This window comes from Osmerus eperlanus, chromosome 7 (assembly GCF_963692335.1).
Source record: "Osmerus eperlanus chromosome 7, fOsmEpe2.1, whole genome shotgun sequence".
Lineage (NCBI taxonomy): Eukaryota > Metazoa > Chordata > Actinopteri > Osmeriformes > Osmeridae > Osmerus > Osmerus eperlanus.
In genome coordinates this window covers 11675906-11702349 of record NC_085024.1, presented here as the reverse complement: position 1 = coordinate 11702349, position 26444 = coordinate 11675906, and the positions used below count along the sequence as shown (strand labels likewise).

At 43.6% G+C, this 26444-nt stretch overlaps 2 protein-coding genes across 2 annotated transcripts; one reads left to right on the top strand and one right to left on the bottom strand.

Annotated features, from left to right (window-relative positions):
- Positions 1 to 1116: 1116 nt before the first annotated feature.
- On the bottom strand, positions 1117 to 3996 carry dscc1 (DNA replication and sister chromatid cohesion 1). Its single transcript, XM_062464861.1, has 9 exons — positions 3686 to 3996; positions 3432 to 3606; positions 3061 to 3198; positions 2765 to 2855; positions 2411 to 2549; positions 2022 to 2074; positions 1756 to 1910; positions 1445 to 1593; positions 1117 to 1310 (listed from the first exon to the last, which is right to left on the bottom strand). Exons 1-9 carry the CDS (start codon positions 3853 to 3855, stop codon positions 1199 to 1201), a joined length of 1182 nt encoding a protein of 393 aa, XP_062320845.1. The 5' UTR covers positions 3856 to 3996; the 3' UTR covers positions 1117 to 1198.
- A 370-nt stretch (positions 3997 to 4366) lies between these two features.
- On the top strand, positions 4367 to 22581 carry deptor (DEP domain containing MTOR-interacting protein). The gene is made up of 10 exons (XM_062464860.1): positions 4367 to 4747; positions 5041 to 5136; positions 6047 to 6225; positions 6362 to 6485; positions 8926 to 9104; positions 11866 to 12048; positions 13523 to 13660; positions 16816 to 16886; positions 17371 to 17475; positions 19974 to 22581. The coding sequence occupies exons 1-10, from the start codon at positions 4734 to 4736 to the stop codon at positions 20100 to 20102; spliced, it is 1218 nt and encodes a 405-aa protein (XP_062320844.1). The 5' UTR covers positions 4367 to 4733; the 3' UTR covers positions 20103 to 22581.
- Positions 22582 to 26444: the final 3863 nt, after the last annotated feature.

The following is a 26444-nucleotide window of genomic DNA, read 5'->3' as shown; positions in this document are numbered from 1 at the left end:
TACGCATGCATGCACACATTCACATAGGCATCATGTTGACATACACACGTATGAACAATCATCACTTACACAGCACCCTTTCCTTACACTTCTTTTTCATATTACAGATGCTTCACCAAATGTTTTCTCAATAAAATTATCATCATTTTGGGGTCTCTTTGGTATTGCTTTGATAACTACTTGATGATTATTAATTCACTGCTTCATGTGGGCTTTCTGTAGTGGAGGTGGCCTACTTTATGAGGAGTGTTATCTGTTTCTAAAAGGTGCCAAAGTCAGTGTCAGTTGCAGATGTGGTGTTTTCTTCTAGGACTCTGATAATCTAGTCTGATAGTCGATCTATGGGAAGTTGGATCCCTCCGTGTCAAAACCATAGACTGTACAGTATATGGTCAAAACACTTCCTGAAGTCACAGTTTAGCTCTCTGTTTACTGTTGTAAAGGAAGTGACGGACATACTAACTTGCAAGATATAACATAATAATATGGATAAATAACGGATCAGCAAAGTTACAAAGAAAACGATTTTAGTTATATAGTTAGTTTCTGATCAAACATTGTATTTTACAACAGCATTTATTGGACATAGAAGCTGGCAGCTAATCTACCACATGCTGTATGCAGTAAACTGCAAGCCAACTCGCTAGCTATGGAGAATTATAGTAGTAACCTAAAAGGCTTGAAGTCAGATGATCAGTTTATTCTGAATACAAATGTAAGTACATCATCAAAGTTCTTGTAATATTTGATGGAAAAAGTAGTTTTACATTAACATTTGCAGTTGTTGGGGAAAAGCTTAATGCATGAAGTGAAGTGTGCACTTCTCGAACCATTGCCAAGATAGTAAGCAGTGAACTGGCAGTTCTTTACAACGTAAACCTACCGTACTACTCATGCTCTAACCCCATTGGCTCACAGAACTGGGCCATCAGAAGGAGGTCATGCTCAAACCCCTTTGGCTCACAGAAGTGGGGCATCGTGACAGAGGTCATGCTCAGTCATCATTGGCAACAGAGTGTGGCCTGTTAAGTGTGAAATCAGACATGATTAAATTATTGGTAGTCTGAAATTAAACGCGGATTGGCGTTTTGACTGCAGCAAAGAAGAAAGACTGGCAATAGGCAATGTTTTATTAACAATACAGAATCTTCAGAAATACACAAAAAATATTTAATAACATAGTTTTTCTTGGGGGTCCTCAGGATGCTACTGGCCTTCTTGAATTGTAGACCTTGATCCCTTTCTGCATGGATGAGCGGGCATACTTAGTCAAGAGAGCTCCAGTTGTCTGCTTTTCCCCACACAAATCCCTGTTGAAAGATAATATAGTTTTTAGATTTTTCTGGGAGGAAAGATTTGTAAATATGTTTTAGAGTTTGTCAAATAGTCTTCATGTCACTGGGATACATTTGTATTGCCACATAGAGTATATCACGCCACTGACTGTATGTAAGGAGTGATGTCCTCCTCTGTCCACTTTTCCCTCATGGTGAAGAGGCGGTTGAAGCGCTCCAAGGTGTCTTCTGGTAGGTCCTCCACTCTGAGCAGAGAGAGTGTTTCTGGTCTGGAGCTCCGATCCACCAAGGCCAAACTCTGCAGAAGAACATCACAACAAACTCAGTGAAGTCCTTGTAGTTAACTCCATTTCAATTTGACTGATTCAAGTCCAAGCACTAAGCTACTTGAGGAGCTGAAGTGCTAATAAAACCAGTCTGTCTCCATCCAGACCAAGTTCCTAAGGCAGCCCAAACTCACCCTGAGTTGGTCCAGCCGGGTGCCCATGCCCTCAGGCACGCTCTGCTGCCACACCTCCAGGAACTCAGCCAGGTTGAATTTGACAGCGTTCTGCAGCAGCATAAGAGCTGTGGCCCGGCACACACTGTCCTCATCCAAGGCATAGAATGTCTCACCTGGAAACACAGAGAAATACCACCACTCAATGAACCAGGGATACACGTGTAGATGTCTATGAACATACGCAGGATTTTGTTTAATGGCTACACACTGATAGCCCCCCCTACCGTGTTCTGTATAGCGTCTCCCATAACAGTTCAAGCAATGCTCGATCATCTCCCTAGCAGAGTGAGAGAGAGGGTTATATTATACAGTAGTAAAATGCCCCATGGTTATGTGGTTGTTTCTGAGAATGAAGACTCATTGCTAGTGCTTGTTGTTTGTGAGTTTGACTGTTCATGATTCTGTGACTGCCTGGCTGATGTCAGATATTAAGAAGTGGATTAGATAAACCCACTCTATGGTATAAGTACAGACCACCCGCGCCAGCGAGAAGCTAGCTTTTCATTGGCGTAGTTGGTAGTGGTCACGCTTGCGGCGTCAGTGGGCAGTTATTAAGTGTGTGCCGATGAAGCTTGCGTGATCACGTCTGTTACAGAAGGAATCCTGCAGTTACCTGGGTTCAAGGGGTGCCAGCTCCTCCAGACTGACCCTGAGGGACACCTTGCTGAATGACCATGACTCAGAATCCACCAGCTGGGTCACATGTCCCAACAACTTCATCTCATAATCAAAATCCAACATCCTCCAGTAGCCTGCGGAGACAGAGGTAAACACTGGTACCTTAAAACTAAAAACCCTTTTAGTTTCAAGTCATGAAAAATCATAGTGTACACACTCAATCCATTTAACTTCTTTCTTTTAGTCATTCTCAGAGGCTAATGAATGGCCATAAATGCTACAAGACCAGGTGATACCACCTATCATGGGCAGCAGGGAAAAAAACATGCTCAGTGTTTATGAAGTGTACCATCTATTTCACAGGCGTGGATAGTCTTTAGTTGGGCCTTAATCTCCTCTTCACTGGCCTGGATCCTCTCCAGTAAATCCATCATGGTGTACTATGAGAGTAAGACCGAGAGACAAGGAGTCACAACTGTGCCCAACATATTATCCATATGCTTTTTCATAGGCATAAAGAGTGAATAGGTGTATTGAATGTCCAAATAGTAGAACATAGACCCGGCAAGCAGGTGTTCTGTTGCAGGAAGTCTCCTTTTGTGACATGAGAGAGCCTAGAAATGACGAGGTTCCTAACAAACGAACCTTCTGCATGGTATGTGTGTCTTCTTCGTAGGCTGGCGTTGGACCTTCATAGGGGTTCTCCATCAGCAGTTTCTTCAGCTTCTTGAGCCTGGGACGTTGCTTCCGCAGCTCCCAGTAACTGTTAGATAAACCCCATATCTGCAGAGAAATCAGTATACAGTGTTGGTACAGTGGTTTGTACCACTGTACAAAAAGTGCATACTCGCTAGCCTAAACTACAGCATTACAACATCAAGTGACCAGAGGAGTCCTTTCTTGAAATGTTATAAAAACGTACCCTCTTGCTAGTTAAGTTAGTCTTAAACAGATATGTCGCTTGTTATCCAATAATACTAATTCAATGATGGTCCAATCAAAGCCAGTTTCTATACCTGTGCATGTACCAGTTGAGAGGTCTCCGAGTCTGCACAGGCAACTAGCTGCTCTGGAGTCTTGCAGCCAGGGACTAAAAGCAGGAGGTTGGAGGTGTCGGCGATCTTCAGGTCGTAAGTCTGGTCCTCACTGCACAGTACAGCTCGCTCGTCTTTGTCCCCCCGGATCACCAAGCTTCAACGAGAAGGATTACAATGAGATACTAACAATGTAACGAATGTCAAGAACAAACAAGAGTTGCTGAGTTAGCTACCTTTTTCCAGACTCTATGTGTTTACAAAGAGTGTCATCCAATTCCATTAGACAGTAGTCAGTTGACGAGATGCTGTCCCCGAAAGACAGACAATGAACTGTGCTCTGCAAATCCTCCTCCTTTAGTTTAGCAATTTGCAGGGTAGCCTGCACCTCCGCTAATGTTCTCATTTGGTTGAGTTTTAAATGTGAAAACTACACGTGGAGACAAAGTTTGGAATTACGTTGGTTCCCTCGATGAAAGTAGTGAACGCACATCCACAGCACAAATTTTCCCGCAATGTATACCGGATATCCTGAACATACTGTACTTGATGGACAAAAAAATCTGCCAATGAAAGACTAGATGACGTCACTTTTCCGCCATCGTTGTGAACCCTCGATTTGTATATCCAACTATCCGGAATCAGGCACCGGTTGACGGAGTTTAAGTCTGGCTTAATCGAATATGTCATTTTAAAATATAAATATGTATGAAATAGTAATACAATAAAAAATACATTCGTTTTGCAACATGATTTGGTAGAATGTGTCTCTTTACAATGTTTGACATTGGTGGCATCAGAACTCTGTTTACAAGCCGGCACCATCTGAGATTCATATCGAAATAATAATAGTTTGCATATGCCCCGCCTTATCGGTTGACTCCCCTTAATACTCCCCCAATCCACTGTCTTCTTTGCTTCACCGTGGTTAGAAACGTGCGTTCGACTGTTATTCAGGGAGGCGGGAGTAAACAAAATAGCCACGGATGCGAACGCCTAAGGAAACTGTCAAAAACAGATGTTATATAACAAAAAACTGTTTTCTTAAGTGTTATTGTATTATTAGTGGAAAAAAAGTGCACGACTGAAGAAAATACGGGCAGAGACTTTTTCGGGGATATAACGGAATTAGAGCTGAACATTTCTTGTTGGTGTGAATTGGAGGCTATTGATTTTACCAGACACATCTGTTCCGGCATCAGTCCAGGTTTAGCCTTGTTGGGATGCCCACCTGCAAGTCAACAACAACCAACATCGAGGAATATCCTTAAACAGTTTTTTTCAATGGTACTTTCAAGGTACATTGTCCGTTTTTGTATTATTTCTAAAAAATAATGCTAATTTCGTTTGAAAATGCTAATATATGGCGTGCTATGCTAATTCATAACATGAGCGAATTTCAAGTTGGTCAGTGGAAATCACAGTTGACCATTAGTACTGACAAAAAATGATCAATCATCAAATCATCTGGCACAATTGCGCTGCTCTTTTCAATTAAAGCCTGCAGGAAACCATTGCAGGGTCGTTTGTCTGCACTGTCTTTCATTTGACTGATGGGATTCAACAAAACTGGGTTCTCTTTCTCTGACAGTTGCAAAGAAATGGATGGGATTGGGAATACTATGCAAAAGAAGGCTGCGGAGCTCGAGCGCATGGCCGAGGTCCTCGTCACCGGAGAGCAGTTGAGGTAGGTGTGGCGCGTGCACCGCACTCCACCGCGTACCACTGCAGAGATGGGAACAAAGGAGGATGCTCCTTTCCAAATCGCTGCTTAAATACAATACATCGTATTTGCATTGTAGAGCATGAGGGTGGCCTTACCGCTCTATTTAATTTTGTCAGTGTGTATTTGCAGCTGAAAATATTTGTCCACAATTCAAGGTGGCATGCTTTGGCGTGATAGTGCGCCACAGCTATTTGTGGCAAAGTACATTCTGACAGCGTGGCCCACATAATAGCTCCTATAAAATGTTTAGTAAGATAGCCAGGGTATTGAGTAACAGAACCATTCGTGCTGGCATTGCAATGTTTGCTCGCATTGCCACTTTCCCTACAGTGTGGTGAGATCATTTGCTTCCTGGTCAAATCTGTCAAATAAATCATTGTACCACCAACTTAGCATTTTAATGGAGGACTAATTCACCAAGTGCACCCACCCTTACCAACTTCTTTTGCCACTCAACTTTGACCTAAACTACACAGCCACTTTCTCCTTGCTAAATTGCAACCAAATTGTATGATTTTCTTCAAATTGAAACAGTAAATGGAGCTCCTCTTTCAAATGCCGTTAAAATGACTTGCGATCCTGACACTGGTGTCAGATATACCAGACGTTTTGTAGAAGAGTTGATGGAGACAAACTTTCTATTCTAGATCATTCACCTCAGTTCAACTAGATGGATGACACATTACAGGACCAACAAAACATAAAAAACTCTAGAGGAAAAACAAGGCTGTGTAGTCATCACACTGAGACTTGACTGCAGGTCAAGGTTCAGTTTGAAGCCATTTAAGTGGAATGTTTTGGCTGTACTCCATCTTTGAAAATGTTTGAATCTTAATTTAAGCAACTAGTTCTAACCTTTCATTCCCCCTAGGCTGCGTCTTCATGAAGGGAAGGTTATCAAAGACAGGAGGCACCACCTCAGGACCTACCCAAACTGCTTTGTGGGGAAGGAGCTCATTGATTGGCTGATAGAACACAAGGAGGCATCGGACAGGGATACAGCTATCAAGATTATGCAGAAGCTGTTGGACCAGAGTATCATCCACCATGGTATTCACCCCCCCCCCTTTCTCTCTCTAACTGCGTTTCTCTCTCTTGCACCCCCCCCCCACCCCAACACGTCTTTGGTAACTTATGAGATTTGACAAATGTAAACACATGGCCTCTTCCTCTTTCTGTGCTACAGTTTGTGACGAACACAGGGAGTTCAAAGACATGAAGCTGTTCTACCGATTCCGAAAAGACGACGGAACCTTCCCCCTTGATCATGAAGCAAAGGTGTTCATGAGAGGCCAGAGGATCTACGAAAAGTACGGTTCACCCTCTTTATAAACAAACTGTGACCAAAAAGGCGTATTTACAAGGCACACGAATGTTTTGTGGATATTGCTGTTTTCTCAGATCTCGTTGCATGCTCAGAATGATTGACAAGATACAACAATATATACAGTATGTTTTATAGTTATCTTGTCACTCATTCTGAAAAGTTACATGCAAGTCTTGTCAAAGCATTCTACTAGAGAAAAGTAACTAAGAATGAATGATGATATGTACTGTAAATTATCTGTAAATTGAAACTGTAAATGTATTCTAAATGATCAAATCTGCGATAACAGGAACATGTAGTATATCTCTACAGTATGCTGCTGTCATCTCAGATTATATTTAACTAAACAGTTTCTTACGTACGTGAGATTTCTTTCTTGCACTCTTATTACAAGAAAGGACAGCTTGAGGGTTCTGTTGCTCACCAGTGTTGGGCAACAGATGTAACATGTTTTTGGTCTCAGTAACTGTCAGGAAAATGTACCTATCAGAGTGACTGTTCTGACTCACAGCATCAAATGGATTTCTATTTTTAGATGGTCAGGCTGTTTTTGTTATTGTCATGTTTTGTTGCGGCATAAGTTAATTGTTCCCATGGAAACCTTCCCCATGTTTTAGCTATATGCTGTGCCCGTGCTGACTGCTGAACCCATCTAGCACATTGTATCCCTTGCAAGTCCTTGAGGGGCAATTTAAACCCCATTATTGTGCTATGAACAGACTTGTTGCATCTCACATCTGGTATATGGTGGTACATGTGTTGGTACACATGAGAGAATGATGATTGTAAAGATATTGTGGCTAGCTCAAACATGCCTAGCACCTCCTGTTTCTACAGGAGCCCTCCATAGCCCCCTGCCTCTCTCTTTTTCTTTCTTTTGCAATGTGAGCAACTGGATGGCTGACGTGTCCTGTAACATATCCTTAGCAACAGAACTGGGGACATTTGAACCCGTTTCTAATCGGTTGACTTGAGGTGGGATGTCACATGGATATGAAAAAATCACAGCGCTAAACGGTTTCATACCGTCTCACTGCCATTGTAAATGAATGGGAATTCAATTCAGTTTGAATATGGGACTTGCAGATATCTACAGAGTTGGATGTAAGCTTCATAAATCTGACTGCTGTCCAAAGCTGGAAGAGAAGTGACATTGTTTCGTGTGCTGTATCCAAGCAACAAGGAAAAGTCTATGGGGTCAATGTGCTAGCACCCTCGCTTACAAACTATTGTCTTCCTGTCCAATGTGAAAAGGCCTGGAAGCCTTTTAAAGCGTTTGACACCGTATGTCTATTTACTCTGTGTACACAAGCTGTAGTTCTGTGTGATTGGTAAAAGCTTCTCCCGTGCCACACAAACAGCTAACTTAGACCTTCCCCCTCATGAGGAGGGTGGCCTCAGTTGAGTTGATGAAAGTGACAATTTACTGGACCTGTTCTAGATGATGACGTTTCCACGTGTTTCATTGCAAAGACTTCCAATGGACAATGTAGATGATAGCTGGGAATGGGCCTATTTTGTCCTGGATGAGACTGCAATACATTTTTGCTCAAGGCCTCTACACTATACTGTAGGTTGTGTCTGGGTTCTAATGCAGAGTATCTAGTTTTTTAAATATATTGTAATAAAACAGTAGAGAAAAGTTGGTAATGTCGGGACTCCTTTTAGTATGCTGATTTGTTAGTGTGTCTTGTCTCTTATTCTTAGTTGTAAATGGGTTTTGATAAAATCTGGAATGAACAGGAAACGCAAACATCCAAAATGGGGATTCAGCTGGTGAAGTTATCTAGGTGACCAGGCTGTTAGACAGGCTTAGTAGGTCACTCCTGCCTTCCTGCCACTGAGATATCAAGGTCATTGGTTGTTGTCTGATAGCTGAGCTTGGTCACATATTGACAGCACCTTACAAAAAGACACAAGGGACATATCTCTCTGATATCAAATATTTACACAAAAGCAATGGCTCGGTTAATGAAAGATTTGGTGTGCCAACTGCAAGAGAAAGGACAGGGGGTGAGAGAACCATGGTCATGTTCTCCAGCTGTGACAGGTGCTAAAGCACTACAAATCCAATATGTTTGGCTTCTGTTCCATCCTAATGGAGAGAAAAACACATGTAGTGTTGTTTTTTGAACGACAGTTTTTCTGTACTCTGTCATCGTGTGTGTGTGTCTCTGTCTGTCTGTCCTTTGGGGACATATTTCCTTGTGGATTGGCATCATGAACACAAAAATACTATAATAATGTGGAAAAAAGTAAACTCTTTCAATAATATCTAATCTTCCCTTGTACTGAACTTAGGCTATAGCATTTTCTGTGAAGAAGGTTATATGCATATCCAATTGATGTTGCATCCATTACAATACAGTCAGTAGGCAGATTGCAGTTTGGCTTACACATACCTACCATTTTTCTTTCAACAGGCTGATGAACACCGAGAGCAACCTTTTACAGACTAGAGAGGAAGAGGGCGGGACGTTTGAGCGAACACTGGTGGCCTCTGAGTTTGTGGATTGGCTGTTGCTGGAGGGCGAGATGGCCACCAGGGACGAGGCGGAGAAACTTGGGCGGAGACTTCTGGAACATGGCATCATTCAACATGGTAACACACCACAAGCATGACACACAATTAGTAGTTATTTTTCTAATAGTGGACATAGTGTTTTGGAATGAAACACTCCTTTTTGTCTGATGCTGTGTGACACACACTTGAACTTGTGTGTCGAGTTCAGTCCGGGGCCTCTGTAACCTAAACTGACCTAACCCATGGCAGGTCTGAGGTCAGCCATTTTCTTTTGGTTCTCCAAATAGCACACTGTTTTACTGACATGCTAATAAGTATAGCATGCTGAAAAACGTAATGAGGAACTACGATTATACCTCAGCTCATGACAACCAGTTACCACATATTGCCTTGTTTGAGTAAAATGTTATTAGTTTAGCCCTTTTTACAATTAACGTCACAGAAGGCTTCACATATGCCCAGAACACTGCACCTAAACCAACCTGTTTGAAACGCGTGTGCAGTCTCATGACCCTAGAAAACTTAATTTGAAAAACACGGGTCTTGTATCTGACCATGTCTGCAGGAAGGACAGCAGTGTCTATTATAATCTGTTTGCACACTCACCGGACCCTTCCATGATGGCAGCACTACTCTCTCTTTTGTCATATTCAGTCATTGAAGGTATTCTGGTAGTGGAGCTCTGGTTTCAGTCCTGAGAGGCAGAGGCAGATGATCCCTGCTCTCTGGCCTTAACCCAGGGTATCACCTCTGCTGACCAGAAGCGTGAGAAGATAGACTTACACGCATACGCATACGCTGTACACATTAGAACAAACAGGATGTACTAGCACACCGCGGCACATACTTACACAACTTGTGTTTGCACACTGAGAGTTACACACACAGAGACTTATAACTAGTATGTTAGACACTCTCCCTTGGCAGCTGTATCTGTGGCAGTTATTTTAGTAACAGTTAGGGAGGGACTTTATTTCTGTTCCAATCAAAAAATTGTGTCTTTCCTCCTCTCTTTCTCTCACTCTTTCTTTCTGCATGATCCCCCATCATCCTCCCTGTGAGGGAGCCCAGCCTGGCCATCTGCTACCACAGGGATTAGTTCCTTCCTCCTGTCTTCTCTCCTACCCTCCTCTCCTTTTCTCTCTTCATACGTTACATAATCTGCAAATAATCATCTTAATATATAATAATTCCCTTGAGACCTTTTTGGTACTTGTCTGACGAGAAAGTCTTCAGAGACTGGCAAATGGAAACTCCCGTTGTCCCCTCCACCGCGATTGAAATATGTTTGTTTAAGATCTCTGTAAATGGAAATTAACTGGTGGAGACTCCTCAACACTATGTGGACTTCCTGGGAGATACTGCCTTACTCTGAGGTCAGCTGGTAACAGGTTGGTAGGAGAGGTCATGTTGTGTAATTTTAAGACATCAAGGAAGGAAAAAACCTTAATACACTCCCTCTCATCTTATCTGTGAAATTCACTCATGAGAGAGAGAGAGAGAGAGAGAGAGAGAGAGAGAGAGAGAGAGAGAGAGAGAGAGAGAGAGAGAGAGAGAGAGAGAGAGAGAGAGAGAGAGAGAGAGAGAGAGAGAGAGAGAGAGAGAGAGAGAGAGAGAGAGAGAGAGAGAGAGAGAGAGAGAGAGAGAGAGAGAGAGAGAGAGAGAGAGAGAGAGAGAGAGAGAGAGAGAGAGAGAGACACAGAAAGGGAGATAGAGAGAGAGAGACACAGAAAGGGAGCGATGAGGGCACAGGAGGTGAGGGATAGAGAGTAGGGAGTGACAGAGGAAGAGGGATAGAGTTAGAGAAAGGGAAAGAGGAAGAAACTGGAGTGGGAGATCTTATCACAGCTGGGGAGAGTAAGAGGGGCCTGTCACTCGACCCACGTCTGCATTCCGGCATTCCTCCACACACACACACACACACACACACACACAGCACTTTCTGTGGTTGAAGTGTAGAACAATACCAGCCAAGCCTGGATTCATCCACATTGTGCTTGTTTGGTTTAGTTGACCTGCAGTATGGCTGCATTCCTTTATATACAGTCTCTGCACCCAGCGACTGTTTGTGTAGATGGACAGTTAACAAGCCTTATACTGTACTATATTATAAAGGTCGAACGATATGCGTTTTTCTTCTAACAAGTATTTGGCTAAGCCCTGTAACATGTATGGTATTATAATGTTAAAGCTTAGTTGTTCACCCTATATAGGCCGACCGGAGAATAGTGGTTTGTCACATGCAAGAGACTCCAGTTTATCAGTGAGCTAACCAGCAAGTCAGCCAGCCAGTCTGTCTGTCACTATATTAGCCAGCAACCTATTCAGTCAATAAGTATACCAGCCAGCCATTTAGACAGTCAGTCAACCAGTGTCTTTGAAGGTACAACGTTCTTACAGACTTTCAAAGTTAGTCTCCAAGTTGAGAGTAGCTTTGGCCCAAAATCTTGTCGCTGTCCTCTCGTTTGGAGTGTGTTGGGCAGTGACATATTAAGAGGATTAATGGATTCCTGGCACCAAGTTGTTTAATCTCTTTGATTGGAATGATTTAAGCTGTCATGAGTTTGATCGCATTCTATTTCACCCTCTTAATTACATATCTGTTTAAGTGTTTTTAAGTTCTGTGTACAGCCTTTCACTTGTACTTGTTCCATAATATATCTTATATGGGAACCAGTCTGTTTAGGTTGTTTGTAAGTCATGACAACTCTGACTCATGACAACAAGGAAAACAAGAAATATATACGAATATTTTACCTATACCTTTACCTTCAAGTTGGAGAGAGAAATGCATTTAATCATAAACAAATTGAACAGAGCCACTCTCTCTCCCTCTTAGTGACCAACAAGCACCACTTTGTGGACGGAGGCCTGCTCTACCAGTTCAGGATGAACTTCCGGCGGCGGCGTCGTCTGATGGAGCTGCTAAGCGAGCGCTGTCGCACCATCCCAGAGAGCCACGACAGCCCCTTCTGTCTCCGCAAGCAGAACCCCGAGGGAGGCAACACCAGCTTCCTGTCTGGTGAGAATAAACACTCTGGTTTTTAGTTGCTTCATTCAAGTCGATGAATAGATTATATTCATTTCATAGGGAAATTCTTGCCGCTTTGCTGAAGAGATTCGCAATGTGCGCTAACGCGCTAGGGTACCGATAGTATCGTCCTCTCCATGCTGTCAAGCTGCTTGTGATAGTGACAAAAGCATTCTCTTGAGAGCATGCCTGCCATGTGTGACACCTACAGGTAACTTGTGTAGATGATCCAGACAACCAAACACCAGCACCAGAACCTTCCTCCTGGACCTCAGGTCACAGGTGTGTGGAGCTGATGACGACTGGATGGGCTGCACCGCACTGCCAACACACTCACCCGCTTGACCTTTGTTCTAGAAACAATTTGAGGCATATTTACCACAAAGAAGCCATAAGGAGCATTGTTATCACACATAAAGATGGATAAGGGCACACACTTTACAAGATGTAAACTCTCTGACACACACACACACACACACAAGGGAAAATTCTCTGACACACTCCTTTACCCACACTGCACCCTTGTCCCAAGCAAATTCCTCACCTTTTCAGTCTAACCCTATGAAAACACAGGTGCACCAAGATAGCACGAGTAATATGTGAACCATGTGTGAAAGCCTGCATTCAGACCGGTCACCCTGCCTTTGTTGCTAGGCGGATCTCGCCGACACATTATCTGTTGGGCCCCCAGTGAGACTTGGCAGTACAGAGGCCACAGGTATTGCCTGGCAAAAGAGCGAGTGCTCTCGTTTCACACTGATTAGGGAGATAATTGCTGGTCATGAAGTGCATTGGGCCTGTCTTAACCATGTTACCTCACTCTGCTGTAACATTCCTTCAGGCTACTGCCTTCCCACACAGTCTGTTTTTGGTGTTTTAATTATTCCTGTGTGGAAACTCTTTAATTGATGCAATGATTTTTGCTGAAAACATTTCTAATCAAATAAGTCGGCCTGGAAGCAGACTTTTTTTTACAAAAGGTGCTCTAAATTAAGCTCACATTTGCTTTATGTCACTGGGTATCATTCCTACAAGTGACAATTTGTGGCGGATTGAGTACAGCTCAGGTATTTGACCCAAATCTGATCCATGCCCATATCTGGTGATAACCAGGCAACAGCACAGGGCTTGTCCTTCGGCCTTGTCTTTGGTCCTATGTTTGCTTTTACAGGAAGACAAACATTTACACTAGCTCTTTTTTCCTTCACCACCATCACTTTGACCTTCTCCGGGGAGAAGGAAGTCAGTTCTGTGCCAAGTGAGGGAATCTCTGCCACTTGTTCTGGGTACACGTGTGAATGCATTGCAGGGCATTGAACCCTTTTCAAGGACGGTGCTGACATAGCATGATGTTGAATGTCCTTGCATTTTGATAGACTTAAAAAGATAGTCCTTTTGATAAACCAGTACTGATCAATCTGTCGGTCTGTCTCGCCCCCTCTCCTCCCTTCTCTTCCCCCCCTAGTGAGTCCCACCAAAGAGATCAAGATGGTGGTCGGGGTGCGTCGCAGCAGCATGAGTAGCAGCAGTGGAGGCAGTGGCTACTTCAGCAGCAGCCCCACCCTCAGTAGCAGCCCGCCCGTGCTCTGCAACCCCAAGTCAGGTAAACCCCCACTCTCCCCCAATTACTCACTCACTCACTCACTCACACATTTACATTTAGTCATTTAGCAGATGCTCTTATCCAGAGCGACTTACAGTAAGTACAGGGACATTCCCCCCGAGGCAAGTAGGGTGAAGTGCCTTGCCCAGGGACACAACGTCATTTTGCACGGCCGGGAATTGAACTGGCAACCTTCAGATTACTAGCCCGATTCCCTAACCGCTCAGCCACCTAACTCCCCTCACACGTCACAGGAATAAAGTACCTGCTTCCACAGAGAGCCCCGGGTACTGTAGCCTCCGTAACTAATCACGATCCTCTGTGCTTCAGTTTTCTCTCACTTGCCTCCTTGCCAACCCCACCCCCGACACACCCTAGTTGGTCTAAGATTGAGGGCAGGGGATGAGCTGAGGCAACACGCTGAGGGGGGTTAGATGGCTGAGCGGTTAGGGAATCGGGCTATTAATCAGAAGGTTGCCGGTTTGATTCTTGGGTGCGCAAAATGACGTTGTGTCCTTGGGCAAGGGACTTCACCCTACTTGCCTCGGGGGAATGTCCCTGTACTTACTGTAAGTTGCTCTGGATAAGAACGTCTGCTAAATAACTAAATGTAATGTAAATGTAACACGGTTAGCTTCCAGGATGGGTGGGGGTGGGGGTGAGAGAGACCTTGGTTGTTTTTTCCTTTGGACCAGAAACAAGCAGGTCTCTTGTCCTTGGCTCCTGAGTGGCTAGGCCTATTAGGTGTGGGGTAGTTGCAGTGAGCGGATTGGATGGGACTGGAGAGTGAGGCTGGAGAGGGGCAGAGTTCTGTGTCAATCTGTCAGCCTCTGTCCCCCTCTCTTTTCAGGTGTAGCCAGGGCTTGTTGCTGTTTTCTGGAGGGACTATGTTTCCATTCAACCCTGCGTTGACTTGACAGATGGATTAAAGGAAATGTGTATAGATCGATTCCAAAGCCCCACTTGGTTAAGTCCTGCGGTGGATCCCTAGGGTGTTTTCGTCATAGATATATATAAAGGCTAGATGTCTCGTCCGCGTTGCCGGCCAACGGAGTCGAACGTCCGCACATGGCGGCCATCTTGCAACAGTCAGCTCGCTCACCCATAACATTGTGTTGGTGGTACATGTACTTTTTAAATAACCATAACTTGCTCAATTTTCAACCGATTTTTAAACGGTTTGGTTTGTTATAAACATCAGAGATGTAGTTATGCCACTGCATACTTGAATAGTATGAATAATTATGTTATGTTCTAAAAATCGGTTTAAAATTGAACAAGTTATAGTTATTTAAAAAGCGGACGTTCTAGACTCCGCCGTAAGACATCTAGCCTTTATATATATCTATGGTTTTTGTTATCAGTTGCTGAGATAAGAACAACTTTGTAAAGAATGACTGAAAGCATTCCACAGTGTTTTGCCTGGAAATTAATTGTTCAAACCAAACATTGTTGTAGACAGCGTTTTCCAATTAACTCCCAACAGCTCACATATTTGTCAGTGCCACATCATTCACCCCATTCTTTACTTCATATAGGCTTCTAGTTGCCCCTTCCTTCCCTAGGACCAACATTCTCCCAGGTCACCCGGTTCTACTACTTTAAACAACACTGCATTCAATCTTTTTTGTACTCAGTGCCTTAACTGAACTCTCACCCTCTGAAGTAAGGACTTGTTGTGTGCAGACAGAACTTTATTACCCAGTAACGGTTGCTGTTGCAACTGTTTCAGTATGTGTGTTTGTGTGGGTGTGTAGGGGAGCATTCGCCTTGTGAGTGGGAGTAGCTGGCAGGAACACACAAGCCCTAAGGGATCGACAGGGAACAAAGCCAGCAGTGCAGACTGCTCTCCTCGCCCACAGGGAACAAACAGAGGAACTATACTGTGTCTCTCTCACATTCACACACACACACACACGCACATTCACACAGGTCCCCAAGTGTGATGTGTCACTGGCTTCGGTACCATAGCAATAGCAAGAAGGTCCCTGCTATTGATAATAAATCAGGAAGTTGTGCTGGAAGAGATTGCCTCTAACACAACAGCACTTTGTCTCTGTCTTGGAGGGAAGGGAACCTTTCTTCACAGACAACAGCAACCCGCCACCCCCCCCCCCCCCCCCCCCCCCACCCCGATCATAACACAGACGAGTTGTAGCATCAGATACAGTAGTCCTAGTATGCAATCTAGACATGTCGTGTCAGGCGGTGTCACCCAGACTTTATCCCTGCAGCTTGTCTCAGAGAGAGGGAATGAGAGGGAGGCAGCAAGAAAGAGAGACGGAGAGAGAGAGAGAGACAAAGAGAGAGAGAAGCGAGGGGCCTCGCTTCCAACTGATAGAGGCCTATCAGTTGGCTTTCTGTCGATGAAAAGAGCTTTAAATAGAGAGCGGTTGTGGGGAGGCCTCTTGTGATCCGGTAGAGAGCGCACAGGAAAGCTTTGTGTGTCAGTTTGTTTCAACATAAGGAGTCGTTCGTGTTTGTTTTTCTTTGAAAGAAAAGAGCCTCTCCCAAGAACATGGGGTACAAAACTGTACTTGAGAAACATTTGCTGTCAAAACATGATCTATGTCAGTTGCTTCATCTGGCTGAAAAATACCTTGTTTTTCAGGCTGCTACTGGCTCAAAGAATATTCTTGTTATTGACTCAAAGAACATTATCAGTTTGCTGCTACGGTTTCCAACCTCATTCTACAGCAGTGTTGTTGGAATGGAAGGCCGAAGCCAGATGATATGTCTCATTCATTTGGTGTCTGGGCCATGTTGGTGATATCTTGTATTTGTATAATGACTTGTCAATGTCAGTCACTGTGCATACATAGAGATAAGGTTGGATCAGGAAACAGACTGACATCTCTCTCTCTCTCTCTCTCTCTCTCTCTCTCTCTCTCTCTCTCTCTCTCTCTCTCTCTCTCTCTCTCTCTCTCTCTCTCTCACTTACTTACTCATTACTCCCACTCTCTCTTTCTCTCTCTCTTAAAAATGTGTGATATTAGTGAGGTTTGCCAGTCGTACACATAGTTATTTAGTCACGTGACAAGCTACACACTATTGAATGTTCATTCATTGAGTTACAGTGTAAATGTTCTGATTATTGGTAGATAGACTGTGTGGCTTACTGTGTGTGTGTGTGTGTGTGTGTGTGTGTGTCACAGTGCTGAAGAGACAAGTGAGTCCCGAGGAACTGCAAACCCCAGGAGGTCCCTACATAAAGAAGACCTTCACTGTAAGTTGTTCCTCCTGCACACACACACTCACATTTGTGTAGGCGTACATACACCCTGAGCAATCTCTCTGTTCCAGCAAACTGCCCTTTAAGATACATGGACGCATGCACAGACGCACGAGCTGAGACACTAGACACTAGGTCATATATTGTAGTCTACTTGTATCATTTCATCCAAAAAAGAACGTTTGAGACAGACAGATACAGTTATCAAATACATGCCGACACAGACCACTCCCACGATTTGATAAGGACGCTCTCTGCATCTTACGCATGCAACTAGCACTGCCACATGAAAACAAGTCCACAACCTCTGCAAGCCTAACGAATTGTTAGCAGAGTTGTTCACATTTTGTAGAGAATGGAAATGTTTGACACGGACTATACAAAAAATGCTTTTTGTTTTGCGATGCTAAGGTGCCTATGTTAACGTATTGGAAGTGCTAACAGTTAACGTGGGTGTGTTTGTTTTATCTTTTCTGAGATTGTGGGCGACGCCGTCGGCTGGGGCTTTGTGGTGCGGGGCAGTAAGCCTTGCCACATCCAGGCTGTAGACCCCAGTGGACCTGCAGCTGCCGCTGGCATGAAGGTATGCAGCACCTTACTGGACAGTCCTGTGGAAGATCCCACAGTTCATTTGCATTCAATCCATTTCCATTGAACGGAAGATACAAATTCGATAGCTTCATTGAAAGCTACATTTTTCACAGGGGGGGGGGATTTGGTCGCAATAGGCGGTAGGTATATGCCCAAGATACCCAATTTTGCATTCTATTCACAGTCTAGTCGAAGGATGTCGAGATTCAAGACAATTGCTTTAACACAACAGGTGGGGTGTAGTGTAACTGTCACTGATTCGTTGAAAGCCACCTCCAATGGTGATGGGCAAAGTCTGCTTTATGTAAACCGTGAATTCTCACAGAACACATCATTATTAAAGGCTCAGATGGAGGAGAGGAGAGGGAGAAGGATGGAGAAGAGGAGACAATGGAATGGGGCAGAGGAGAGCAGATAGAAGGTCAAAGGGGAAGGAGTCAAGTTTAACAACAAAAAAAGGAAGCTTTTTTAGGGGAACATGGACGGTGTCACTTCATCTTTTAAAGGTGCTGTAAAGCAAATTCCATTCCATTGCTTCTCAGTACATTATATACGTGTGAAATGAGTTGCTGAAAGCATGTGCAAAGCGTGAAAACTTTATCGCACTGAAATGTGGAGTTAGACCATTGAACAGTTTTTCACCCTTAATTTAACATACTTGTGTGTTTTTTTTCCATTTCAATTTGGATGGGTAGTTAACAACACCATCTTCTGTGGTGTGATGAACTTAAAACTCATTTTCAGTTCTGCTTTACAGCCACTTTAATGATTTTTTTTTCCCCTTCAAAACTCGTGTTAACAGAAAAACGTTCTGTTAACGTGGCTTAACCAATGTAACTATTCTATTGGACTTCAGGCACTTTTATGAGGAATAGGTAACATGTGAGGTTGATATCATAAGTCACACATACACATGTCCAATCTTCATATTGGCAACAATATAAAGTTTAAAATGTAAAATAAAACTCTCATGATTTACAGTAAAAGTAGAATACGTCTTGACCCAGCCATAGGACTAGGTTTCCAGGTTATAGGGACCGTTGCAGATGGGGAAAGATTCAGTTCAGAGTTGACTGCATACTCTATATCAAGGCCTGACTTGTGATTAAACATTTAAAGTGACACGGTTTTACCATGGGTGAACTACTTAAGATGCTGAGTCTGACACTGTGGTGGGTTACAGCATTGACCGTCTTCATCTATGCATAAGTGCCTACCTATGTGTAAGTATAGCCATCAAAATGACAAATTGCCTTCGGTGAAAGGAACTAATAAAGTTTTATTGTATTGTATTGGCGCCTCATGTAGCTTAGCTCTGAGACACTACTGATCCTTCTAGCCACCACTACCGAGACACTACTGATGCTGTTAGAGACAAGCATACATTTAGAGCTGAGCAGATATCCTACAGGCTCTTAGCCTCAACTAACGGAGCAGTTACGCAACTGAATCGACTAATGTGCCGCTCCCATACTGTATTTACATCCATTTTAATGCTCCTTATGTAAGCGTAGAGTGCAGGTTAGTCAGACTGAGCCTCTGGCTTTCCAGTCTGTGGTAAAGCAGGGGCTTTGCTACTAAAAGGTACAGGCGCTCAATCAGTCACGCATCCTGCTTTCGCTGCTGTAAATGAACTGGGATGTAGTTGCTCTGCGCCATAATTTAAGCTGGCCTCATTGGCTATAATGTAGAGGATGATTTAGGTATATGGACACAGAATGGGATGGTTATGAGTTTGGACCATTAGGTATGGGGATAACCTCTGTTTCATGCCTGTGTTTGAAGGTGGCCAAAGAGATTTCATGAAGCGAGTGATTTCACCTGGCTAAAACTAGTTCACACTTTCCCCTGTGCTGAGGATATGACTTACTGAAATTATGTTAGCAGTCATTTTATGCCAAGGCCCAGCAAACTTTGCAAACACAAAATGTATGTTGCTCCCAATACTTTTGGCCACGGCTGTAGTAGTGACACCAATGAGTGAATCCATTTTGGTTTCTTGGAAATCCCAAAATGTGCGTGCAATGTTTGAGAAGGGCTCAGTGTTCTTGTTAGCTGGAGCTAAGCCAGGAGCGATAGTGACTGACCGAGAGAGTGGAGGCCAAAGTTTAGATCATAGTGCATACACTACACCACAATACTCAAAATTGTTTTGCAACCACAGCAATAAAACAGGAAAAGCATGTTATGTTTTTGCCAATGCTGCAGAAATGACGTGAGTCACCTCAAATAAGGCAGGCAGGCGTGGTCGGGTTGCCAATCTTTAGGGCTTGGCTGAGGTCCTTCAAAAATACATTCCTGACCTTTCTATGACGTGGTTGGTGAGATCAATTCACAAGCAGTTGGCTTACACCAATCCCCACAAGTATTTAAACATTCATTCTAGGTCAAGCAATAGCATGCTTTCTATGCAAATATGCTCATGTACATAACTCCCCTGTTTTGTCCAGCTCTCTTCTAATGTAAGTATTGGTTCCCTCTTTTCTCCAGGTCTGTCAGTTTGTGGTTTCTGTCAATGGTCTGAACGTGCTGTCTCTGGACTACCGCACGGTGAGCAACCTGATCCTGACCGGCCCCAGGACCGTGGTCATGGAGGTCATGGAGGAAGGCGACTTCTGAGGCCGGATAAAGAGCGCTGTACAGACAACAACTGCCTCGCCTCTCTCTCAGAGCTGACACACACAGTCAGCCTCTGCCGGCGTTCCATCTTAGTAACTTAGGTACACTGCCACCCACTGGGCGGTGGGGGGACGGACCCCGGGGAGGAGCCAGATCCCTGCAGAGTACAGTTTCACTTCTCTGCTCTGGAGTTGGACAAAACCTCATAGAAACTCAACAGGCCCCATAGAGATTAGTTTTAACAAGGAGAACGTTCCCGCCATCAACCGCAACATCTGACCGTGGCAGTCCAGGCCACCTCCATGGCGACCAGCTGTGTGTTTCCATACATACTCACTAGCACACACCTTTGCTGTGTATCAAGCTCTTCGACTGGGTAGCTGGGGTTGTGTCTCCTAGGATGGTGGATACAGGAGGGTAGGAGTGCTCTAGACATGTATACAGACATGTAGCAACTAGCGACTGCTCTGACCCCCTGCTATTGGTTTTCTGAAAGAACTTTGTGTATTGTACTGTGTCAATGTTGTCCTTAAATACACTAGTGTTCACCGGTTGCACCAGTCTTCAGGGGGAGAGTCGTGATGATCATTTTGCAGCTAGCCTCAGGTTAACCCAATATATAAATATATATTTTATTATTATTTTTAGTTTTAGTTTCCTGTTAGTTACAGTACAGCCTTTGAATCCTCTGTCTTCATTGTGAAACAGAGTTTATTGGACTGTTCTTTCCTGGGCCAGAACTTCATAGTTAAGTAGAAGTATCATGAATGTTTTATTTTATAAAGTCATGGTTTCCTTTAGTAACAATATATGAAAGTACAATACATCCTGATTTATCCACCGTATTTTATAAATGGCTATATAATATTAGTATTTTATGAAAATGAATACTGAACCTACATTTTAATAAAGATCTTTGGATTTTAGTGTGATTTAGCACTTAAATGATACTGCTCAGATCTGTAGTGTTGTTTTTAGATGAAAATGTTAAAACATAGTCAAGTATTGATATGACAGTACTGTATCATTCTGTGAGCAGTCCAATACATGAGATTTTAGCATTGACCATCCAGTCAGAATTACAGTAGCAGAGTACATTTTGTGGAACTGTAATCACATTCAGAAAATGACCTTGTGCGGTATTTCACTATATAATATAAAGTTAAATCTCTAACAACTGTAGATCAGTTAAAAAGTGTTTTAAGTGTCAAATTATTTCTATTAGAATATAACCTGGATAAAGTAACTGAGAAGAAGAACATCATAGATAGCGAAACAATGAACTAAGATTAAACTACATACTACTAGATGTTCAAGTGTATGTTAATGATTCATGGTGTTTGACTACCACAAGATGCAAGCTTGCCTCGTTCCACCTGATGTGCTTAAATGTTTAATCAGTTAAATGCATGAGTTAATATATGTTTGTATAGTGTTAGCATCTAATCTAGAATATTTACTCTATCCAGGAATAACAGACATTGGTGAAAGTTGCATGATGTCCTTGTGGCCCGCACATGTTTATTGTCCTATAACTAATGTTCATGTACTGTATGTCTTGTAAAGGATTTGCAGAATGTGACCATCAATAATCAAGGTTGGGTTCCCAGACCCAGTTAAAGCCTAGTCTTGGATTAGATATCCGTACAATGATGTTACGTCAATGTTAGTCTTAACTAGTTTGGGGGTCACAAGTTCCTGAGCTGTTTTTCTGTTTTAAGGAAGAATATTCAGAACTGAATGCTATCCCAGAGTCCCAAACCAACCTCTAGCCCACTACCCACACATCATTTGTACTGGTGTAAAGATGATGGTTTAGCAGAGGGCAAGATTAAGCTACTACACTGCTTAGATTTCTCTAAATGATTTTAAATCTACACAAGAGTCTAAGCTAAGACTGTTTTGTTCTCCATCTGAAGACAGATCGGGACTCAGGGTCACTCACAAGTCACTAATGGTTCATAGTTCTCTGTGCCATGTGCAACTCTACAATATAAACTTGAAACATTTGCCTTAAGAACTTTGATTTGGCTGCTACCTTGGTGGTCATTTGATTCTCTTGGATCCATCCATGCAGTCTGTCTCTTTTTCCTGTTCTATAATCTCACTAACTCGGTGCTCACCTACTGAGGTCTTTCCTGACAATCAGTGATTCTCTTTACACACACAAGAGCACAATGGCAGGACAGCAACTGCAGTTGTCTATTGCTCACTGCTTAATTTTCACATTGGAGATATTGATGGCTTTTATTGATTTTTCTACCAATCATTTAAATCACTGGTTTAAAGAGATTGATCTAGCGCCTCCGCACACCCCTATATATACTATAGCACTTAATGAAACAATGACATGTTACAGAGTGAATGTCTAGGCAGAAAGACTAATTTCAAGGTACCACTTCTGTATTTTGCAATGCAGCTAAAAAGAAGATTATTGTCAAATGTAAGTTCATACATGTTCAATAAAGATACTTTGATTAAACTCTATTTTCTTCTTTTGTCGATTTTATAAGGACGTTCACACAGTGGTGTGACTCAAATATCACAGTACGATTTTGTAATAACGTTTATATGTAAGAATTATGTAATGACAGCTACTGTAGCGGCAACCCACCGTCAAATGATGGGGGCTTACTGCCACCGTGTGGAGAGAAAAAGATGTCATGTTCTTGTTTCAGATTTTTCGTTTTTCAACAGCAGAGAGCAGCATAGATCAATTGTTCTATGGAAAACGTGATCAGTCTCTTCAGCTGTTAAAATGAAAAGCTATTCTTTAAACTTAACTTACACATTAAGGCAATCTGAAATGTTTATATAATAATGGTACTCTTTCTGGATATTGGATTTTTAATACCTACTATGTTTCTCCAAGTTGCAACATACCTGCAGGATTTTCATTCACCCCATTGATTATGTATGAGTCACGTGCAATTGCATCCAATTAGCCTCAAAGTAATCCCAAAGTAATTGTTTGAAATATCAGTCCATGTCATTCATCCAGCTTCCTGCGTGAGTATTACCTCATTACCTGAGTAAGTGAGTAGATGGATGAGTTAGTTAGTTAGAACTTTTGGACCAGTAACCAACTGATAGTAGAGGCCTAAATACCACACCTCACTGGGATAGGGTTAGATTTTGTACGAGTTCCCCAGCTCTCAGTTTTAAAGCAGCGAACCATCCCCATTCCCCCAAACACACACCCACCCACCCACACACCCACACACACACACAACAACACCCCCTACCACACAAAATGTCACCCCATCCCCCAGGATGAGTGACAGTCAGGTGATGAATGATGTTTATCACAAAGGAACATCTTATCCATCTATCTGATAAACTGCATCTCAACTGCATCTCCCCCCCCCCCTTTCCTCTCACCTTTTTTGTACCCATCTCAAGACACACAGTTTATGTACGGTGTATAGGTAATAGAAATATAGCTACCATGTAATATATATAATCATATATATATATTTAATCAGTGTTCAAAAGGCTCAGTCCTATTTCACAGAACACGAAAGGGTCTCGGTCTTCAGCCACTCTGGCACACAACACACATGTTAATATGTGTGTATGTGTGTCCTTCTTAACCCACCTCCCCCACCCCCTCCCTCCACCCTGACAGCAGACGACTTCTCCTTCTTCTTTGAGAAAAAAGTCGCCGACATTAGCAGTCGGTTCCCTAAACCCACCTTTCCTACCCTCTCACCCTCCATGACTGACCCAACTAAATGTCTAAACTCTTTTTCTCCCCTGTCTGAGGCAGAGATCTCTAACCTCATTCTCTCTCATCGCCCCACCTCCTGTCCCCTTGATCCTATCCCCTCCCCTCTCTTTCAAACCATCTCCCCCTCCATCATAACTTTTCTTCTCCATGTCCTAAACTCCTCTCTTACCTCTGGCACCTTCCCCTCTGCCTTCAAACAGGCTAGAGTTACCCCTCTACTCAAAAAACCCTCCCTTAACCCTGCCGTCCTCCAGAACTACAGACCGGTATCACTGTTACCCTTCCTTTCAAAAACAATTGAACGTGCTGTATCTAACCAACTGTCTAACTTTCTCTCTCAGAACAACCTGCTTGACGCCAACTAATCGGGCTTCAAGACTGGCCACTCCACAGAGACTGCCCTCCTTTCAGTCACCACTGCCCTCCAGTCTGCCAGAGCGGCTTCCAGGTCATCCGTCATCATTCTGCTGGACCTTTCTGCAGCGTTTGATACGGTTAACCACCAGATCCTGCTCGCCAGACTTTCTGAGATGGGCATCACTGGCACTGCACTCCAGTGGATCTCATCCTACCTGTCGGGAAGATCCTACCAGGTTTCCTGGGGAGGCAAACTGTCAGGCCCTAGCCAGCTCTCCACTTGTGTCCCACAGGGCTCCGTCCTTGGACCCCTCCTCTTCTCTCTGTACACCACCTCACTTGGACCAATCATCACCTCCCATGGCTTCTCCTACCACTGCTACGCTGACGACACGCAGCTGTACCTGTCGTTCCCCCCGACCGATCCGGGGATCTCAGCTAGGATTGAGGCCTGCCTCACAGACATCTCCGCCTGGATGACCGAGCACCACCTCCAGCTGAACCTCGCCAAAACAGAACTTCTCATCATCCCGGCTAAACCCTCCATCTCCCACGATCTCTCAATCACCGTGGGATCTGCGACGGTGACCCCTTCATCCTCTGCCAGGAACCTTGGGGTTACCATGGACGACGAGCTCTCCCTCACGGCCCACATTGCTGCGGTCTCCCGGTCGTGTAGATTCACCCTCTACAACATCCGGAAGATCAGGAGATACCTGTCTGAGCACTCCACCCAGCTGCTAGTCCAAGCACTTGTCCTCTCCAAGTTGGACTATTGCAACTCGCTGCTCGCTGGTCTCCCAGCATGTGCAACCCGCCCTCTTCAGAGGATTCAGAACGCAGCGGCCCGCCTGGTCTACAATCTACCCAGACGCTCTCATGTTACCCCGCTCCTCATCTCTCTCCACTGGCTACCTATCATGGCCCGTATCAGATTCAAGACCCTGGTATTGACCTTCCGAGCAGTGAACGGGACTGCACCCGTCTACATCAAGTCTCTCCTGCAGCCTTACACCCCCACCCGTCACCTACGGTCTTCTTCAGACAACCGCCTGGTGGTCCCACCGCTCAAGACCGCCCGGTCCCAACACAAGCTCTTCTCCTGTCTGGCCCCCCAGTGGTGGAATCAACTCCCCACCCCCATCAGAGACACTGACTGTCTCTCCACCTTCAAGAAAAGGCTCAAGAAGCACTTGTTTTGCGAGTACAACGGTACTTAGGAATGGTTCGCTTGACCCGATGTTAGTTTCCTCAAGGATCACAATGACTCTTGCTCAGAGACTTGTTGCTCTTGTGGTTAGTGGTAACTGTTTAAAAAATGTTGTACTCGCTGTGATATATTGTTTTTTTTTTATTGTTGCTTGTTTTTTCCAAAGGTACACTTGCACGTATAGCGGTTCATGTTGTTTAATTGTAACTTGTTTAACTACATGCTCTTATGGTTCTTCCCTTTGGCACTTACTTTGGTTGTTCACAATGTGTGCTTCATGTTTTGGCTACTCGCAATGTTTTGTGGCTATCTTGTTGTTATGATCAGTGACCTATGCACTTTGTAAAGCTCTCTCTTGGAAGTCGCTTTGGATAAAAGCGTCTGCTAAATGAATAAATGTAAATGTAAATATGGAATCCTAAAAGCCAAGAACAGAATTTAAAAAATTGAAAGAAAAAAACAACAATTAAAAAATAAACTATTACAACTAAAGAACATTGACTGTAAAAGACTACCGGAATCTATCATTCTAGTATTTTACATTGTTCTTACTATAGTGACTGGACAGTCTGAGATAATTACCTCATTGACTGGGTCTAAACTGGGAAAAACACTCCCAGCCACCAATAGTTCTTGTTTGAACACATTCACACTGGCTCACTAATAGGAGGTCTTCCTTCGTAGCCAGAGGTGTGTCTGCAGACCCCAGACCCTGACAGCAACCTAGCTACAATGTAAACACACTCACAGATAACACAAAGTTTGACCCACTCATTCAAACAAAGCGGGCTATTCATGGAACAGTGGACAATCTTCAGAGTTTGCTATTGCTTCAGTACTGAGGAGCACGCAGTAAGTTCACACAAAGTTGAAACAGAGAAGCCGTACTGATTTAACTGGGCAAATAATTACAAGATGCAGGCAAATGTCATGGTGCTAGTTGAGTTAAGTGACTAGGCCCAATGATTAGTCCTCTATACATGGGTATTAAATGGCTTGTTATTTCGGACCATGTTGTTAAGAGTGTGAGAGAGGTTCCAAAGTC

Excerpts from the sequence above, each read along its gene's own strand:
- dscc1 (XM_062464861.1), bottom strand. The coding sequence starts at position 3,855 with ATGAGAACATTAGCGGAGGTGCAGGCTACCCTGCAAATTGCTAAACTA. Across the intron at positions 3,607-3,685 it reads CACATAGAGTCTGGAAAAAG|CTTGGTGATCCGGGGGGACA; the intron begins GTAGCTAACTCA and ends TTCTCGTTGAAG. Across the intron at positions 1,911-2,021 it reads GAGACGCTATACAGAACACG|GTGAGACATTCTATGCCTTG; the intron begins GTAGGGGGGGCT and ends CTGTGTTTCCAG.
- deptor (XM_062464860.1), top strand. Across the intron at positions 5,137-6,046 it reads GTCACCGGAGAGCAGTTGAG|GCTGCGTCTTCATGAAGGGA; the intron begins GTAGGTGTGGCG and ends CATTCCCCCTAG. Across the intron at positions 16,887-17,370 it reads ACATAAAGAAGACCTTCACT|ATTGTGGGCGACGCCGTCGG; the intron begins GTAAGTTGTTCC and ends ATCTTTTCTGAG.